The sequence below is a fragment of the Neophocaena asiaeorientalis genome, unplaced genomic scaffold, assembly GCF_003031525.2.
Source record: "Neophocaena asiaeorientalis asiaeorientalis breed wild unplaced genomic scaffold, Neophocaena_asiaeorientalis_V1.1 scaffold134, whole genome shotgun sequence".
Lineage (NCBI taxonomy): Eukaryota > Metazoa > Chordata > Mammalia > Artiodactyla > Phocoenidae > Neophocaena > Neophocaena asiaeorientalis.
The window spans coordinates 3,801,431-3,821,261 of NW_020185339.1; the positions used below are offsets into that span (position 1 = coordinate 3,801,431).

At 42.0% G+C, this 19,831-nt stretch overlaps 1 protein-coding gene across 1 annotated transcript in view; it reads left to right on the plus strand.

Moving 5' to 3' along the window:
* The first annotated feature begins 1,935 nt into the window (after nucleotides 1-1,935).
* Nucleotides 1,936-19,831, plus strand: part of LIN7A (lin-7 cell polarity scaffold A) — a 132,144-nt gene continuing 114,248 nt past the window's right edge. The window contains 1 exon segment of the mRNA XM_024736441.1: nucleotides 1,936-2,227. Within this exon segment, the coding sequence (XP_024592209.1) occupies nucleotides 1,936-2,227 (292 nt within the window).

Below are 19,831 nucleotides of genomic sequence, written 5' to 3' on the forward strand. Positions count from 1 at the left end.
CAAAAAGACAAAAAGCCTACCTTCATGGACTTCACAATCTGGGATTTGTATTGAAATCATGGCTTTTAGATTTATGAATCAAGCCACTAAAGTACATATTCACAATACAGGATGTTGTTAAGAACTACATTAGTGGCCAAGGGATTTGTATGTTCTTTTCGTCCTCAGTTATTGAATGAGGTTTGGTATTTTGTGCAGGGCCTTGGAACATACTCTGTTGTTATTGTCCACAGTTCAACTTCTGTCTGTTGTTTGATTTAGGGGAGGTGAATAATGATAATCCACCAGAATTGTTGCTTCTTCCTGTCTCCCACAGCACTTCCTTTCTACGGTGCTTAGAGCACTTACTGCTCTCATTTTTGCTCAGAGCTTGCTCATATTCTCACAGCCAGCTCATTATTTGTCTTCCAACCTGTACTGAGTACTGTCTAGAAAAAGTGCCACATCTCATTAATCTTTGCATGGCTAGCGCCTAGCAGAGTGTTGCCATACAGTTCAGGTGGGATGTATGTTTGTTGTGTGAATATATTTGTATATACTTTACTGTTTTCAAAGCACATAAATGTGCATGATCTCATCAGACCCTCACAAAAACTCAGTGAGATTGCAGGGAAGAATTAGTTCCCTCATTTTACAGAACCTCAGTGAGATTGAAGATTACAAATGCCCTTGTTTGACAGATGAAGAAACTGGGGATCAGTGAGAGATCTGATTTCTGAAAAGCACATAACTAAGACCTGAATTTCCAGATCAGTGTTCTGTCTAAACACTAAATGAAAATATAGGCATGCTGAACTATTATTTTCCGTTTGTCTTTAAGGTCTGTTAAGTGTTTGGCCAATCATTTATGACTTTCCCAAATCACTGGTGAAATCTTGTTGGTTAGTTTTTTTTCAAATTTAAACCATGAGATGGGAAAGTTTTCAGAAACCATCCGTATTGTAATCAGAAGACAATGACGTAGATTATATGCAAATATTTTGCTGTAAAACTGTGTCTGTCTTCAGGAGTATATTGCTAGCCAAAACAATTCTGCTCTGTCATAGGGAAGGTGAGGGAGGCAGCTTTGTCATTTCCAATCCTGAACCCATAGTCATCACCCTTCTGCTTACACAAGATTTCTATATGCCTCTTAATTTCTTGATCAAGAAAATGAGAGTCCCTACAGTGGCAAGATAGTGAAAGCAGTCTGTTGGGGTGAAGGGGTCACAGCTAATAGTTGAAGGTTCTAGTAACTGAATCTTGATCAACTGATTCTAAAGTCACCCTTTTAAAAACATCATCTCCTGTTAGATTACAGGCTACTGGAAGGCAGGGATTGTATTGAATCCCCAAGTCAGGCCCTGGCTTAGTTCAATTCCTGTCACATAATGTTAATTAATCAATAAGTGGCAGCTCTGAGGGTCAACCTGGAGGAGTGCTAGGGACATGTTTTTCAAACTTAGTAACAGAAACTTCTCTTTGTGTTTTTAATTGTTTTCTCATTGTGATTTTTAATTTAAAACCATTATTAAGAAGTTTGCTTGTGAGATAAGTTATTTTCTAGGCAATATACTCAGGTCCTTAACGGGGGCCTAGTGATGGAACTCTGTCTTGTGTACTGTTATAAGTCAACATTCCAAAATAAACTTTAACAGAAATTAGCAGCAACTACAGTGAAACCCCAACATTTCTGAACTAGAAGCATTTTCTTTCTAGGGGCTGGGATTAAGGGGTTGACAAATTCTCTTAATCCGAAAAAAATCATGTCTCTGCCTCCCTCCCCTCTATCCCCTCCCTTTCATTCTTCTCCCTTCCCCCAGACGCACGTACACTCTGACCATTTTGTTTGAGTGGAAAGTTGAAAGAAAGCAACACACTAGCTACACGCATCCAGCGATCCTTGGGGTGGAGGAGCAAAGTTCTAGGGCAGAGCCTTCCTTGCCAGAGCCGGCGATGCTTTCGCTCTCCGGTACCTGCTCAGCTTCACGCCGCATCTGAAGGTCTGCCCTTCGCGGAACAGTTGCGTCTCCATCTGGCTGCCAACCCACCCAAGCCTTCTCTCCTCCACAACCACCACCTTCCCTCCTTCCCCCCTCCTTTCAGTCTTCCCTCTCCACCCCGCCCCCAATCTCCTCCTCTTTTTCTCACTACAAGCGGTTGCTGATGCTGAAGCTGAGCGTCACTTCGGCTCCCACGGCAGACATGGCGACATTGACAGTGGTCCAGCCGCTCACTCTGGACAGAGGTAAGGGAGCAGCTCACCCGTCAGGCCACTGCGTCCCCTCTGCCTCCCCCTCTGCCCCCGCCAGCTCCCACCGGGACTGCCAGACGCGCTCGGGCAGGGGGAGCAGGGCAACGAGGAGGAGCGAAGAAGGCTTTCGCGCTGAGAGCAGGATACTTTCTTCCCCTTTTCTCTGCCCGCCACGTCCCCGCTGCCCCCTTCACGCCTCACTCGCCCGGCACAAGGGTGCCTTCGCCGGGCTGTGGCGTCCCCGCCGCCACTCCCAGCCCCTCGCCGGATCGCCTCCGGGCCGCCGGCTTTGTTGGAGCGGAGGCGCGGGGATCGCTCGGCGCCCGCCTGGGGCTCGGGGCTGGTGAGGGGCAGGGAGGAAGCTTGCCGAGCCGGGCGAGGGCGCCTGCAGCCGGAGACCGGGGAAGCCTGGCGAGTGAGCCGCTTGCCAGCCTACGCTGCCGGGGGCCTGGGAGGAAGGAAGTTTGTCCCCGCGCCGGGGGGCGAGGGTCGGTCAGGCTGCGGGTGCCCGGGCAGCCGCCCGGGGGCGGACAAGGTGTACCCCGTGTGACCTGTGCCGGGGCGCAAGGCGGCTGGACTGCCGCGGCGGGGAGCTGCCCTCGGCCGAAAGGGCAACGCGGAGAGCGTGCAGCCGTGCCGGGGCCGGGGGCGCAGCGTCGCGGCAGCCGTGCCCTGCTCTCCTGGGCTTCCCGCTCTGAAGGCGCCAGGGGTCGCGTCTGCCCCGCCGCCGGCGGCTCTCCGGCAGTGGCAACTCACAGTTTGTCCTGCCCCAGCCAGCCTCGTCCTCTTCCAGCCCTGTGACACCGCGGTGCCCGGGCTGCGGAAGGCGCTGGGACGCAGCACAGGCTGGGTTGAAATTCAACTTCTGACCTCCGACCCTGTACGTTCTGCTCTTTGACTTAACTGGGGAAGCAATGTTTGCTTCCTTCCCAGGCCCTCCCCAAGCCTATGGATGGAAACCTCCGCTGCGATCTCGACCTCTCCGGTGCATCCGTGCGGGGTTATACCTGTCCTTTGCGTGTTCGAGTTTCCTTTCTGGCTTCCGACGTCCAGTTATGAATGCGCTGAGTCTCACGACTCTGCAGCGGAGGACACCTCGTCCTGGTCCGCAGAGGCCGGATTTAGGACCATGGGCGGCCATTTGGAAATGGTGTGCTCAGACGAAAATGATTTAGTCCGATGTGCCTCTAAAAATATTCTTTCTAGCGGATTAATCTGGACTGTGGGGCAAGGCAAAAGAGCATCCTGCTGCGAGTACAGTGAAAAAGCCAGGGCAAACTTAGTGAGGTTTTTAATTTGGAGAGATTGTGGGTGACTTTAACGTAATCTGTTGGCGCCAGAGCAGATGTTATGTGGTGCCCATAGCAACCTTACTTGGGGTAGGAGTTGAAAGATAAAAAAATAATTGATTTTATGTTGGGAAATGTTATTTTGCAAGCTAGTAAGTTAATAACAGTAGTTAAAAAGGTCAGAAATCCATTGCATAATCCATGATTTCTCCCCAGGATCATCATCTGCCCTAAGCAGGATAAACCCATTGCCTCTAAAAACCAGACAGATGGCAAGCTATTAGAAATTATGGATTTCCCAAGTATTTCTGTTTTAATGTAATGAGATCTTATATTGTCCCATTCCTAAATCATAGTCTTTAAACATCCCAAGTAAAACGACTACGTTAGGAGAGAAAACGAACAAGCAAACAAACTCCAAGAAAATTGCATACCTGAGGAATTTTATATACTACTACTACTAAAAACATTTCACTTTGGGGGGGTCTTACTTTAAATGCCTGGATCAGTTGTGGAGAGGAAGTGCAATCAGACTAAGTTCTATTCTTTGTTCTTGTTCACAGCCAGACTGTACCTGTCCTTCCCAGTTGTGATTAGGTTCATGGAATAAGTAGCTCAAGAGGCAAGGGTCGGTGAGACAGTGAACGTATCTGAATAAATTCACCAGCAGCTCACTGCGAGGTCTGTAATTTACAGACGGTGGGTTACTGGCATCATTAATGTGCATGAAGTCAATACATATTAATAATTTCCCCTATACATTATTAAAATATAATTAACTGTTTAATTACATCATTAAATTGATGAAATAAACTGATAAAAATTTTCCTACAGAAAAAAAATCTCTTAAAAGAGAGAGCCCAATAATACCTATCTGGCTCCTAGCTGTAGCTCTGATACTCACTTTGGAGTAGCTGGTTAGCCTCTTTGGGCATGTTTTCCTCTATGGCACATAAGGAGTTTGGATTAAATGATTCTGACCCTGTGCAGCTTTAACAGTCTAGAGTTCAATGAATTAAAACTAGGACTCAGTTTCTGGTCACCTGCTGGAAGATTTTGCAGATCACTTCCTCTCCCACCTCTTCCAGGTGTCCTTTGACGTGCTCTGAGGTCACCCACTACTTTGGCGTCATCAAAGCATTTCTCAAACTCTGTTGCATCTATCTCCTCATTGAATGGAACTCCTTGAGGGAAGAGACCATTTCTAAATTCATCTTTGTATTCTCAGTGCTTGCCATAGTCCCTGATCACAGTCGAAGATCAAAAATTAATGTAAATTAGTGTAAGGGAACTAAGGATTGTAACAACTTAAGCGCCATTAAAATATAAGGGTTTCATAGTGAACAGAGGTACAGCTCATAGATTCACAACATTTTGACCCTGGAAAGAATGGCAGGGAGAACACAGGCCAGTGGTTCTTAAACTTTCTTTTCCCCCATGCACTTGACAGATTTCCATCAGCAACCATAGCTCACTTATCTGTGATTATTAACCAAGGGGGATTGTGGCAGGTGAGCACAGGAGAAAAGGAAAGAAGACACTGCATAAAGCCTCCTAAGGGCATCTCATCAAGCAAACCCAAATACATAATCCATATGTATCCTGCTGGTTCTTTTCTAGCATCTTCATTTTTCAAATGAAAAACAGGAAAGAAGCAGTGATAAGAGATGTTTTCAAGGTTACTCTACTAGTTAGTGGGAGATTTTATGCTAAAATCTAATTTTTCTTGTTTGATGCCCTTTGGCATTATCAACAGATTCATCTGGAATCTTCAGGGCAGAGGTTTTAAGCAAACAAAGCAAAGCTATGGCTTGAAATTAAGATTGATCCCTCCCAGAATTCAAAAGATATCTGAAAGTAAGAAGCTCAGAAGTCTGCGCTAGTTTCCTCGGTCTTGTCTGGGAAGCAAGCCTTTGCCAGAACCAGCCTGGCCCCTGAAAGGACAAACAGGGTGGCTTCAGGTTTTCACTGCTCTGTGTGTATCCTAAACTCTTTTCCATCTGCCATTAAGACCTCAGATTACCTCTGTGGGGGCTTATGGGTGGCTGTGGTCACAGCAGGTTCCTGTTCACGCTGGTCCCAGTCCTTAGGATTGCTTATTAAGTGCCTACCGCAAGTCAGACCCTACTGTGGGATTGCTATATACTGATGAGCTGAACAGACTACCACATAGTCTTCATGGTAATTAGAGCTTAGGGGGGGAAAGAAATTACACACACATGCACACACACACACACACACACACACACACTCTCGTTCAAACCATTCATTTATTCAATAAATATTCATTTATCACCTGCTATATAAGAGATGCTACAGGAATGCCAGAGACAAAGTTTCTGCTTTTATGGTCCTTAAGAGTCCAGTGGGGAAAACATAATAAGTTAGGAATTCATTCATTCATTCAACAAATTATTGAGTGTCAGCCTTATGGCAAGCACTGTTTTAAGCAATATGGTGGTCCTAATGAACAAAGTACATAAAGCCTAATGGAGTTTACATACTAATGAGAGAACCACACACTGAACAACACATAGGTATACAACTATAAGTGCTAGTGAGAAAAAGTAAGACTGAATCAAAGAGAGTGATGGGCTGCTGTTTGAAACATGACAGTCAAGGAAGACCCTTTCCTCCGAGTTGGTGACATTGGAGAAGAGACCCGATTACAGTGAGGAAGCAAACTTTGCAGATATCTGGAAGAATGTGCTCTGGAGAAGGACCTCACGTGTGTATCCTGGGAGCATTAAGAAAGTCAGTGTGAAAATGTGGGCACAGGGAAGAGTGGCAAGAAATGGGATTTGTGAATTGGTGGCCAGGGGCCAGATGATATAAATTATAATTAGGATTTTAGATTAGTTGAAAATATGAAGTGCTCTGAAAACAATAAACATGACAGGAGGGTAGAGAATAATGGGGAAGGACCTATTTAGATGGTGTTGGTCAAAGAAGGCTCACTGAGAAAGTAAAATTTAATCTGAGTTCTGGTGTATTAATAAGGTCCTTAGGAAAAGCATTATGGATAGAGGGAAGAATACAAGAAAAAGCTGTTGCACATGTAAAGCTTGGCTACCATCCCATTAATACCTCCATAACCAAGCAAATGACTGAAAAGAAAAATTACCAAGAAATAACAACACTCTAAGTATGCATCTGGGGCAGATAGTTGGTTATAAGTATACCAAGAAAATCTCAACTTTTTGCTTCTTACTGCTAGACTAAAACACTATATATTATAATTAAATTTTCAAAGATACCTTTTTTTAAAAATTAATTAATTTATTTATTTTTGGCTGCATTGGGTCTTCATTGCTGCGTGTGGGCCTTTCTCTAGTTGTGGCAAGCGGGGGCTACTCTTCTTTGCAGTGTGCCGGCTTCTCATTGAGGTGGCTTCTCTTATGGAGGAGCACGGGCTCTAGGCATGTGGGCTTCAGTAGTTGTGGCTCGTGGGCTCTAGAGTGTAGGCTCCGTAGTTGTGGCACACGGGCTTAGTTGCTCCGTGGCATGTGGGATCTTCCCGGACTGGGGCTCGAACCTGTGTCCCCTGCATTGGCAGGCAGATTCTCAAGCACTGCACCACCAGGGAAGCCCCAAAGATACCTTGATCATTGTAATTTACATGTCACTATGCATAGATCTACATGTTGAACCCAAGTGGTCATAATATGAGATATATTCATTTTCAGTGTAATATTTTATATGAGACTGTGATGTAGAAAGTAGTAACTGTAATTTACCCTTGTGGCAAAGAGAAGATGCTGATAAGGAGATTAGTGTGGAATCATCTCTTCCAGAATTTAAAATATTCAGTGCAATTCTTCCCTACACCTTTGCCCAGATTTTAATCTCTACAACCAGGAATGACCTTCAGCTAAAATCAAGGGAACAAAGCAGGGTGCAATCCACGATATTTAATACCATTATAACGAAGAACATAGGAATACTTCACTATATTAAAAAATGCATAATCAGCCATAAGAAGAAACAAAATTGAGTTATTTGTAGTGAGGTAGATGGACCAAGAGTCTGTCATACAGAGTGAAGTAAGTCAGAAAGGGAAAAACAAATACCATATGCTAACACATATATATGGAATCTAAAAGGAAAAGAAAAAAAGTGGTCTTCAAGAACCTAGGGGCAAGATGGGAATAAAGACACAGACTTACCAGAGAATGGACTTGAGGATACTGGGAGAGGGTAGTGTAAGCTGGGACAAATTGAGAGAGTGGCATGGACTTATATATACTACCAAACGTAAAATAGATAGCTAGTGGGAAGCAGCCGCACCACACAGGGTGTTCAGCCTGGTGCTTTGTGACCACCGAGAGGGGTGGGATAAGGAGGGTGGGAGAGAGGGAGATGCAAGAGGGAAGAGTTATGGGGACGTATGTATATGTATAACTGATTCACTTTGTTATACAGCAGAAACTAATACACCTTTGTAAAGCAATTATACTCCAATAAAGAAGTTAAAAAAAAAATGCATGGATTTAGGCACTTTCCTTCAGTCCAGTAGCTCCATCTCTCCTTCACTTACCATCTCAAGGTCAGAAAAGATAATACAATGGAATTCTCCAAAATGTTACTTCTGCTTATCTTTTTGCCCTGATTTTAAGCAGAATGGCTTTTTAAAAAAACATGACTTATAAGGAAGTCTTTACATGACTTATAAAGAAGACTGACAAAATCAATTCTTGGAGAAAAATGGATAATTAAAATAATTTGTATGAGTAATTGAAATTGTGTAATTTTAGGGGCTTCCCTGGTGGTGCAGTGGTTAAGAATCCGCCTGCCAATGCAGGGGACACAGGTTCGAGCCCTGGTCCGGGAAGATCCCACATGCCACGGAGCAATTAAGCCTGTGCGCCACAAGTACTGAGCCTGCACTCTAGAGCCTGTGTGCCACAACTACTGAGCTCTCGTGCAACAGCTACTGAAGCCCACGTGCCTAGAGCCTGTGCTCCACAATAAGAGAAGCCACTGCAATGGGAAGCCTGTGCACCGCAACGAAGAGTAGCCCCCACTCGCCGCAACCAGAGAAAGCCCGCACACAGCGATGAAGACCCAACACAGCCAAAAATAAAAATAATTAAATTTAAAATAAATTTATTAAAAACAAAAGAAATTGTTGGGCTTCCCTGGTGGCGCAGTGGTTGGGAGTCTGCCTGACGATGCAGGGGATAGGGGTTGGTGCCCCGGTCTGGAAAGATCCCACATGCAGCGGAGCGGCTGGGCCCGTGAGCCATGGCCGCTTTGCCTGTGCGTCCGGAGACTGTGCTCCGCAACGGGAGAGGCCCCAACAGTGAGAGGCCCGCCTACCGCAAAAAAAAAAAAAAAAAAAAGAAATTGTGTAATTTTAAATATTTGAGACTTTGCTTATAACATGATCAATAGTTTACAATCTGCATTTAGGCACCTATATAAAATAAAGTGTTGGTGTCACAGCCACTGAACTTTTCTGTGAGTTAAATTCAACTTGGATACATTGCAAAAGTGTAAATGTAATCTTGATTTCTTGAATTCTAAAATAAGTTGTAACCTAAAATATTGATTAACAAATTTTTATATGTTTTCCCTTTAAAAAAATTAAAACTTTTGTCCTTTGAAAATTCTAATAGAAAACCAAGAGCTTTTATTTTGTGGATTTCAAACTTATGAAAAAAAACATGAGTGCAAAAGTTGAATGCAAATGGAAATCCCATGAGTGCCACACTTTTCATAGAATTTGTGATACATTAAAAGTTTTCTCTCTTCCCTTTTCCCTTTTCAAGGCAAGCGGAGCTTATTACTTTATGTATTTCCCAATTCAAGCCTTGGGCAGCCTATAGCTTTTCTAATCAGCTGTTTTCACCAATTTTTATAAAATCTGTATTTGCCTGAAAATTGCTTTTGTTCATAGTCCAAAAGGGCCTTCCTCCTCTCTCTCTCTTCGTTATTTATTTATTTATTTTTTAGCATGAGGAGAAATTAAGGAAGAAGGAAAGTAAAAATCAAGCTAGTCTTTATGTTGTTTTAAAGTTGTATGCCCTGATGGTTGTGATGGGGAGGAGAGAGGGGCTGACTATATTTTATGGCTCTTGTCCTAAAGTCTTTTTACATCAGCAGCCAGAAATGTTTTAGTCTAGAAACATTAAGTATTTGCTTTCTTTCTCATTTTTTCCATAAGCGTCACTAAACATTTAAAAACATATCGAATTTTTTTTTGCAAATCAATATTTGAGTTTCTTTTTGCACTACAGTTACAAAATATTTTCCAGGAGTCAGAATCGTGTCATATTCACCTTTTCTTTTCGTTTGATAATGAAAAGTTACAAAGAGAAGGAACCAAATTTCTAAAAAGTCTTAGTTATTGAAAAAGGTATTTTCCATTTAATGAGAGTTTTATACACAGTTTTAAAATTGAAATTGAAAAATTAATGATTGAACTTCCAGGAAAAGAAACAGAAATCTGGTGAATACCTTCTAGTTTGGTGTGTCAGCCATCCAAGCTCTGAGATGTATTTGCTGTTCTCTGGTCATTTATGAAAGTAATGCTTTTGCTTTTGGGGTGCTTTTTCAGGATCACAGCTAGGGCTTAGCTATTTAATAGGGAAAAGAGAACATTTAGAGAGGAGTATCAAATGGGAAGATATGTGTATTGGGTTTTAAGGATGTTATTATAGGTGCAAAGCCAATACCTCTTGGAGAGAGTTCTTTACTTAGTTCTGACATCTGTCTATTAAGATACAGTCTTCATCAGGTCAGAGACTCTGCTGGGTTTGTTTACACAGAGCTCAACACACTCTTAATATTGATTGATTGATTAATTGAATAAATGAATGAATGAAATTGACTTAGTTGGACTAGCTATCATGGAGTCATTCGTAATGCTAAAAAAAAAGCCTTCCAACCTATAATAATGTAAAAGTGGTGGCTACCTTACTTTGTCACTTTGCTTTGTGTGTGTGTAGCGGACCTGAAAGTGGAATGCTCTCCAGGGCCAAGAAAGGATGTGAGGTGCTGGTGTTGATACTTATACTTGTAGCCCTACTTCCATTGCTTGCATCCACCTGCCATCTTAACTTGTTAATTGAACCAGGCAAGTTAATGCCAGAGTACAACTGAAAAGGGTAAGAAGAAAAAAAAGACAAAAAAGGAGGAGGGCTTAGCAGAATCTGCCCCCCCACCAACACACACACACATAAGCTATACTGCCTTACTTTTTTTTTTCCTTTTAACCACAAATGGATGAATAATAGAGCTATGTCCTGATAAACAAGTTAGAATTGATTTAATTTGAAATCACTCTGGGTTGGCAAATGTAAACACAACCTTAAAAGTCATGTAGATTAAATCAATGCTTTACTTCTGTTCTAAGTGATAAAGAGTTTTTTTTTTTTCTCCATGACTGACTTTTACCAAGTGATGTGCTAGCTGAATTTGAAGACTTGTCTATTAAAAGTAAAAGTAAATATACCGAAAGACTACTTGAAAAAAGTTGGGTTGAATTGAAACTTATATTGAAATTATACTCAGATAGTATCTGACTTGAACAGAAAACAAGGGCTTCTAGTTTAAACTGGTGGTAATTTCCTCTAGAAACACAGTAGCTATTCCAAGTCCAACTGGTTATGCTATTTTTGTTTACTTGCCTACTGTGGTGATAGTTAATGATATTTCAGTATGAACTCTGTTTGTTTTTTTTTTTTCTATCAAAGAATCATCTTTCACCAAAAAAGGAAAAAGGTTAGAATAATGGGAATCATAGAATGGCAATAAGATTTAAACCCCCAAGTTAGATGGGGAAAAATCTCCATCAAATCATAGCCGGGTCTATTTAATGGTATTGAATTTGGAAATATGGCTGAGAGAATGCTGAAAGTGATTTTTGAGGAAAGTTGTCAAAGAGCACTAATTGCTGATGAACAAATATCCTGGCTTCCAAAAAGATGTTAAAGATGTTTGGGGTAACTACAGACCAATCTACTTGTTGTTGCTTCCTGGCAGAAAAATCTAAGGCATATTAATAGAAGAATGTGACACTGGCACTTAAAAAAGAAAGTGGTGATCCCACAGAGCCTACATGGGATCACCAAGAATAGGGTTTTTCAAATTTCAGGTGTGTGCCATAGCAATACCATATACTCATGACAGCACAACTTCCATAGAAGCACTGTGGAAAGTGTGAGGTATGTGAAGTGGATGATTGCACTGTTGGATTTCTAGTGGTTGAAACACTATTCCAATGCAATTTGGTTCTCTGTCCTATTCAACATTGTTACCAATATTTTGGATGAGTGCCATAGAAGATTTTTTTAAGTGTCATAGAGCTAAGAAGAATAGCAACTAATTTGGCCAACCAAATCAGTATTCTAAAATTATAACTAGCTTGGAGTTTGGGATTAGCAGACACAAACTACTATATATAGAATAAACAACAAGGACCTACTGTATAGCATAGGGAGCTATATTCAATATATTGTAATAAACTATAATAGAAAAGAATATGGAAAAGAATATGATATAACTGAATCACTTTGCTGTACACCAGAGACTAACACAACATTGTAAATTAACTATACTTCAATTAAAAAAAATATATATATATAACAAATCTATAAAGAAAGTTTAAAGATCATATCTATCATTCACTGGTACCAAATCAATTTCCTGTACTGAATAGAGAAAAACCCGTGAAACAATAGCAACAATTCAAAGTCAAAAAAATATATAATGTTTAATAGCCAGGTAAGCTCACAAATTTAGATATTTTTAAAAGTGTAACAAGAATGTAATGTTTTTCAATAAAAGTTGTTTGCCAAAATCTTTAAAATAAATAAATAAATGAAATTATAACTAGCTTGGACAGGGTACAGTAAAAGAGATAAAATTTAATGAAAATGTATTCTTCATTCATTCATTCACCAGGAAAAGGGAGCCAGCGCTGTCTATTCATTGCTCTTGGTTCTACTGCCCAGTGAATACTGCCCCACTGGACTCCACTCAACCACCACTAAAACCTCAGGCAGGCCCTGTACCTCAGTCAAGCCATAATGATTCAGTTCTGGGTCGAGACAGGGATGGTTTAGTATGGCACTTAAAACATGCACCCCAGGACTTCCCTGGTGGCGCAGTGGTTAAGAATCCGCCTGCCAATGCAGGGAACACGGGTTCGAGCCCTGGTCCGGGAAGATCCCACATGCTGCAGAGCAACTAAGCCCGTGGGCCACAACTACTGAGACCGTGTGCCACAACCACTGAAGCCCATGCGCCTAGAGCCCATGTTCCACAACAAGAGAAGCCACCGCAATGAGAAGCCCGCACACTGCAATGAAGAGCAGCCCCCGTTCACTGCAACTAGAGAAAGCCCGCCGTGCAGCAACGAAGACCCAACACAGCCAAAAATAAATAAATAAAACAAAAAACAAAAAAAACATGCACCCCAGAGCCAGCCTGCCTGAGTTTGAATCCTAGCTTTTCTATTTACTAACTCTGTAACTTCCAGTGTTACTAGGCTGTTTTGAATCTCAGTTTTCTTGTCTGTGAAATGGGAAATGATAAAAATAGCAGTGACTTCATAAGGTCAACGAACCTTAAACGAGTTAATACGTGCAAAATACTTAGAACAGGCCTGACACATGAGCACCACTCAACAATGATAATTATTCCTTCCCTGAGTCCTCAAAGTCAAGGAAGACATCCTTCGATATCCGCCGGATATTGATTCCAGGACCCCCTGCTGATAACAAAATCAGAGGAAGCTCAGTCCCTTACATAAAAAACTGTGGTACAGTCAGCCATTGTTTCTGCATCCGCAGATTCAAGCAAGCATCCATCTGCAATTAGTTGAATCTGTGGATGCGGAACCCCCGGATATGGGGAGTCAACTGTACTCCCACCCTACTGCCAGGAGGTAAGGACAGATACTGTTTGTTGACTTCAAGCTATACTAAGAGGCAGAGACCGTGTTTATTTTGGTATGCTGTAGAAGCAGGAAGCATTTGGAGATGCCTGGGGGTCAAAGCAAATATTTCCTGTATAAATACCTAATTTGCCAGCTCACTCTTTCCCTAAATCCTTTCTTTCTTGATGCTTCTATAACACTAATTTTCATAATTGTACTAGAGCACTTACCACACAATATAGAATTTTTTCTTTTACACTGCCGTCACCGTAACAACATAAGTTATTTATATTCATCTTTGTGTACCCATTGCCTGTCACAGTGCCTGAAAGACATGTGCTCAAATGTGTGCTGAATAAATTAGTGTTTTTTTCTTCAAATACTGCATAGCAGTCAGGGGGTAAAACTAGGTGAGTTAGCAAAGGATACAAGATGACAGTTTTTTTGTTTTTGTTTTTTTTTTTTTGCGGTACGTGGGCCTCTCACTGTTGTGGCCTCTCCCGTTGCGGAGCGCAGGCTCCGGACGCGCAGGCTCAGCGGCCATGGCTCACGGGCCCAGCCGCTCCGGGGCATGTGGGATCCTCCCGGACTGGGGCACGAAACCATGTACCCTGCATCGGCAGGCAGACTCACAACCACTGCGCCACCAGGGAAGCCCAGATTTTTTTTATTCAAGAAAAAGTCCCTGGGGCTTCCCGCGTGGCCCAGTGGTTAAGAACCTGCCTGCCACAGCAGGGCACACGGGTTCGAGCCCTGGTTCGGGAAGATCCCACATGGCGCGGAGCAACTAAGCCCGTGCACCACAGCTACTGAGCCTGCGCTCTAGAGCCCGCGAGCCACAGCTACTGAAGCCCACGTGCCTAGAGCCCGTGCTCCGCAACAAGAGAAGCCACGGCAATGAGAAGCCTGCGCACCGCAATGCTTCAACTGGAGAAAAGCCCACATGCAGCTACCAAGACCCAGCACAGCGAAAAATAAATAAATAAATAAATTTATTTTAAAAAGAAAGAAAAAAAAATCCCCACATTTATTCTGTTCAGAATTAGAATGGGTGCCTTCCGGGAATTTGTGAACATTCCATTACCAGATTACTGGAAAAGTACAGACAAAACTTGAATGACAAATTGGAAAAGTTGTTACAGATGGACTCTATGATTCGGTAATTGTTAAGGACAGGGACTAGAGTTTATGTAGATGTTCAGGGTTTTAATTTTATTTTATTTATACAGATATCAAAAGTGTACTAAGCAGGGCTTCCCTGGTGGCGCAGTGGTTGAGAAGTCCGCCTGCCGATGCAGGGGACACGGGTTCGTGCCCGGGTCCGGGGAGATCCCACATGCCGTGGAGCGGCTGGGCCCGTGAGCCATGGCCGCTGAGCCTGCGCGTCCGGAACCTGTGCTCCGCAACGGGAGAGGCCACAACAGTGAGAGGCCCGAGTACCGCCAAAAAAAAAAAAAAAGTGTACAAAACAGTTGACTGGGGAAAATATAACCAAGAGTGACTTTTTGACTCTTGTTTAGTGCTGTTTAATTTTGAAGCATCACATCATGCTGAGAGAGGCATACACATGCCAGTTAGGGATGTGAGCACTGGATCCAGACGTCCGGGTTCAAATTCTATCTATGCCTGCCTCTTCCTTAGCTCTGTAACCTTGGCCTGTTAATATCTTCTCTCTGTCCTTTACTTTTCATCTATAAAATTGAAAATAATAATACTTTCTATCTCTTTGGATTACTGTAAAAATTAAGAAAACATATGCAAGTGCTTAGAACGCTTCCAAGTCCATAGTAAGTGCTCAACACTGATTGATTATTCCCCACCCCTTCTCCCCAGAGCATGTGTTTTTCCCAGTGCAGTAAATGAAAAGTGCACAAGCTTTGGATTTAGACAGATATGGATTTGAATTGCAGTTCTGCCACTTACTATGTATGGAAGCTTAGAATACTGCTTACTCTCTCCACATTCTATTTCTTTCATTCTTAATATAGGAATAATGACACCCACTTTATGTGGTGATACATAGGCTACAGGCTGTGGTTACATAGGCTTGCAAGGCTAAGGTTCTTCCTTAGCCTTGCAAGGAAAAGAGAATGAGAATCTACCATGTGGCAGGTACCGAGTCAAAGGCTAGGGGGTAGAGCGTGCAGGGAAGACAGACATGAAACATAATTTATGATAACATAGTTTGAGTATTATAGTAACAGCTCACACATGTTGAGCATTTACTACGTGCCAGGTGTTGTGCTTAGGGTTTTTCATATTTCATTTCAATTAGTCCTGAAAACAAACCTCTGAGCCACATGCTATTAGTATTTTGAAGATGTGGGAATTGAGGCAGAAAGAGGCTAAATAAAGGGATTGGAACTCAGTCTGGTTTATATTGTGACCTTGAGCTTAATCACTATGCTACATTGTGGAGAGCAAGTACATAGGTCTGTAACAGGGTCTGTAACAAGACTTGAGGGACTTGGACTTGTAAGGGATGGCAAACACGGAGGTGCTTGCAAAGGCTTCAAAGAGCAGACAGACTGGTAGGAGGCACCACCAGGACAGTATGTTGTTCAGACAAAAAGGAAAGAATTTTATTCAATACTTATAAAAGGGGTATATACTAATGCTGGTAAAGACTAATTTAAGTGATGTATTTTAAAAGTCTAGCACAATTATTCAAAAATGGCAGGTGTTTAATAAATGGTTGTGCTTATTATTAATCATGTTTATTACTTTCTTGGTACAAAAGATCAAAATACCCAAATATGGAATTATAAGAAAGTCTAGCAAGATTCTGTTCCTTCTTTCCATGCTGCGCCAGTGAACCAAGAGATTATGACTGTGACATTTAGATTATCTTTCAGTGATCTGTCACGCGCAGATAAAACTTCTTCATATACTTGGAATTTTGACAGGCTCACAGAGGGAGTTGAAAAAATGATAATAGGGCCCCAAGTCCCTTTCTGTACAGTCTTTGCTGTTAAGTGAGACAAGTGCAGCACAACCTGAGTTTCAGGCATGAAGAGAAAATTGTGACTTCTTTTCTTCCTTCAAGATTGGCTCTAAATGGCCTGAAAGGCATAAACACACTCTGCTAACCCATGATCTTTAAAATATATGCCTTGAAGTTTTAACATGTGTTTCAGTGGCCCAAGCCATGCTGTATTTGCCTGGCATTAGATGTGGGAGAGATGATTCATCTAAGTAAACTGATCTCAGAGACGCAGCAGTGAGTGGTGGCGTGAGGCAAGATCTTAATTCCCTGCCCAGGAATTGAACCTGGGTAGCCTGGATGAAAACCAGGAATCCTAGCCACCAGACCCCCCTGGTTCTTGCCTCCTAGTAAAAAATACATTTCTCACGAGGCAAAAACTGTAAAAACATACGAAGTTTATTATTGGAGACATAGCACAACAAGAAGTGGGAGAGCACACAGAGAAACGGTTGGTTTAGTTAAGATAGAAGCAAGGCAGAGATGCACACCCGGAGAGAAAGGTGTGGACGTCCTCCCTAATGAGGAGGCGTGCAGGAAAGAGGCCTTAAGTCATTTATATAGGTCAGTTCTTCTGGGTCTTTGTTTACCTTTGGCCAATTATCTGGTTTCTTTTTCCACACCTGCCCTAGGACTTTCCCCAACATGTGTGCACATCTTTTTTCCAAGATGGATCACAGCCCAGAGGCCTATGGGACAGCCTTAGCATCACAAATTATGGGGTGGCGCCCCCTCCTTTTTGAACCCCAAGGGGCCTTTCTGTGCATGTGCAATGTTTCCCTTGCCCTAAGGATGGGAAATGTATGACCTCCTGATCTTTTAACAGCATTTAGTCCCTCTCTGTCCCTGCCATAAAAGTGTCCAATGTCCATTTATCTACCCTATTCCTGTTGCTGTTTCTTATATCGAAGTGCAGATCTCGAAATATAGAGAGGAGTCCGGTCATAAATATGTAGTCCGGAGCCCGTTTTTCTCTTGCCTCAGGAAGTGTAAATAGTGGGCTGGTAATGAAAGTCTGGCCTGGAGCCCATCTATCTCCTGCCTCAAAACCTTACAGATAACTGAAAATTAATTAATGGTTAATTTTTAACCATTTTTAACCTGAAAACATAGGATTCATTTTCTTTCCTTCTCTGGTATAGTATATGTTCTCTAGAAAATGGAGCTTTTGTAAAAGAATAGTGGAAGATAAAACAAGTAAGGCAGGACAACAATGCATATTACTAACGGAATGATGAGATATTTATGTGGATGGCTCAAAGGGAAATTCTGCATCACTCCAGCTTCTCAGACCTGTTTTAGTTAGTTGAGTTTGACAGATACATGCCTCTGGGTAAATAAGGTATTCTGGATCATGTAGACACTCATTTCTTCTGATGACACACATTTTGCGAGTGTTGACAGTTTGGCTTCCAAATGATAACTTTGAATAGCAAAGTATTAAGATTGTGTATACTATGGACTGAATGTTTTTGTCTCTCCCTTCCCCATTCATATGTTGAAATCCTAACCCCCAATGTGATTTGGAGGTGGAGGCTTTAGGCAGTAATTAGGGTTAGATGAGGTCATGAGGGTGGGTTCATGATGAGATTAGTGTCCTTATAAGAAGAGACTAGAGCTGTCTCTTCACCCTGTGAATATACACCCAGAAGGCAGATGGCTGCAAGCTGGGAAGCGACTTTCACCAGAAACTGAATCTGCTGGCAGATTGATCTTGAACTTCCCACTCTCTAGAACTGTGAGAAATAAAGGTCTGTTTTTGAAGCCACTTAGGTTATGGTACTTTGTTATAGCAATTTAAGCTAAGGCAGTATAGCAATCATCACATGATCTTAGCCTCGGCAATCGTCTATCCTAAGTAGTTGAACACATTAGCTATAGGCAAGATAAGTTGTACAGAGATACACACTGAGGTATACCTAATTTCCTCCTTAGTTTCATTTTTTCCCTGTGTGAGTTTTGAAATCTTTGTCTTACATGTACTAACAAGTTTTCAGAGCCTCTTCTCTTGGATTGTTCTCCATTATTTTCATATACATTGAATTATTTAAATACATTTAATTATTTTTTTTCTTAGTTTCTCCTGGATATTTTTCGAGATGAAATTTTCTATTTGTAAATTACGCATTTTCCAAATGTAAAGGAGCTGTATCTAATCATTTGTCTTACATTCAAACAATACTGATCTAATATTGATGTAGGCCTTTGCTTATTTTGCTATAAGTCTTTCTTTTAATGTTTGTATTGTGGGGGGGGTGTTGGCTAGGGTCGACAGTGTGTATCTTTAACTTATCACAGCCTTCCTTAAAATAATATATTTCCAACTGCTGCCTCTTGTCTTTTGTGCTATTGTTAAATCTATGCTATAAATGCATAATTCATTGCTACTAATTGTGCTTTAAACCAGGGCTCACAAGTTATAACCCCCAAACCAAATCCAGCCTGAGAGCTAAGAATGTTTTTTTCATTATTTTAAATGGTTGGAAAACTCAAAAAGAGAAATATTTTGTGACAATGAAATATTTTAATACAATGGAAATTGTATTAAATTCAAATTTCCATGTTTATAAGTAAAGTTTTATTGGAACATAGCCATGCTCATTAATTTACATGTTATCTATAGCTGCTTTCAGGCTACTTTCAGGCTACAGTGGCAGAGAGGAGGAATTTCAGAGACAGAGACCATTTGGTCTATAAAGCTTCAGCTATTTACTCTCAGATTCTTTATAGAAAACGCCTGCCAACCTCTGCTTTTAGAGCATTAAAGAAATAGAAAAGAGAGAATGGCCTTTACATTTGCATTCAGTTGAACCATCTGAGTTGCTTGACCCTCAGCTTGCAGTCTTCCTTGTACACCCGTGTCCCAGCTGATTCTTGCTCTTTGCGCTTACATTCCCACAGGGGTAGACTACTGTCGCTCCTTTCTTGGTACTTACTAGCCTGGTGGTGGGGGACAAAGGAGCTTCTCTGTTGTCCTGGCCCAGCCTTGGTCTCAGGAAGACCCTGTGCCTGAGTCTCAAGGATGGGGCTTTCTCAATGATGCTGCCTCTTCCTGGTCTCCCAGACTAAACTCTGGCTTCATCCTTGGAGGGTCTTGGTGGGAGAGCTCCCTGCCCCTTCCTCAGCGGTAGGGGGCCTCTAATAGTATTGGTATTGGATCCTGGAATTAACACTGTTTCCTGCTTCCCTCTCCCTCCACCTTGGCATACAGGTTTTTTCTTTTATCTGTCTCCCAGTTGTAACAGGTTTTTACCTTTACTCTTAACTCTGACCCATTCTTTCTCACGAGCTCCCAGTAAAAGTTTGTAAAAATTGCCTGTATTTGCCACTCCCAGAGGTTTTATATTGTCATGCTAGCTCACATTTGGACTTTCATCAATCAGTTAAACACTTTAGCTGAATTCTTCTTCCCCATTTTTATGGCACCCAGTATCTCTTCTGCC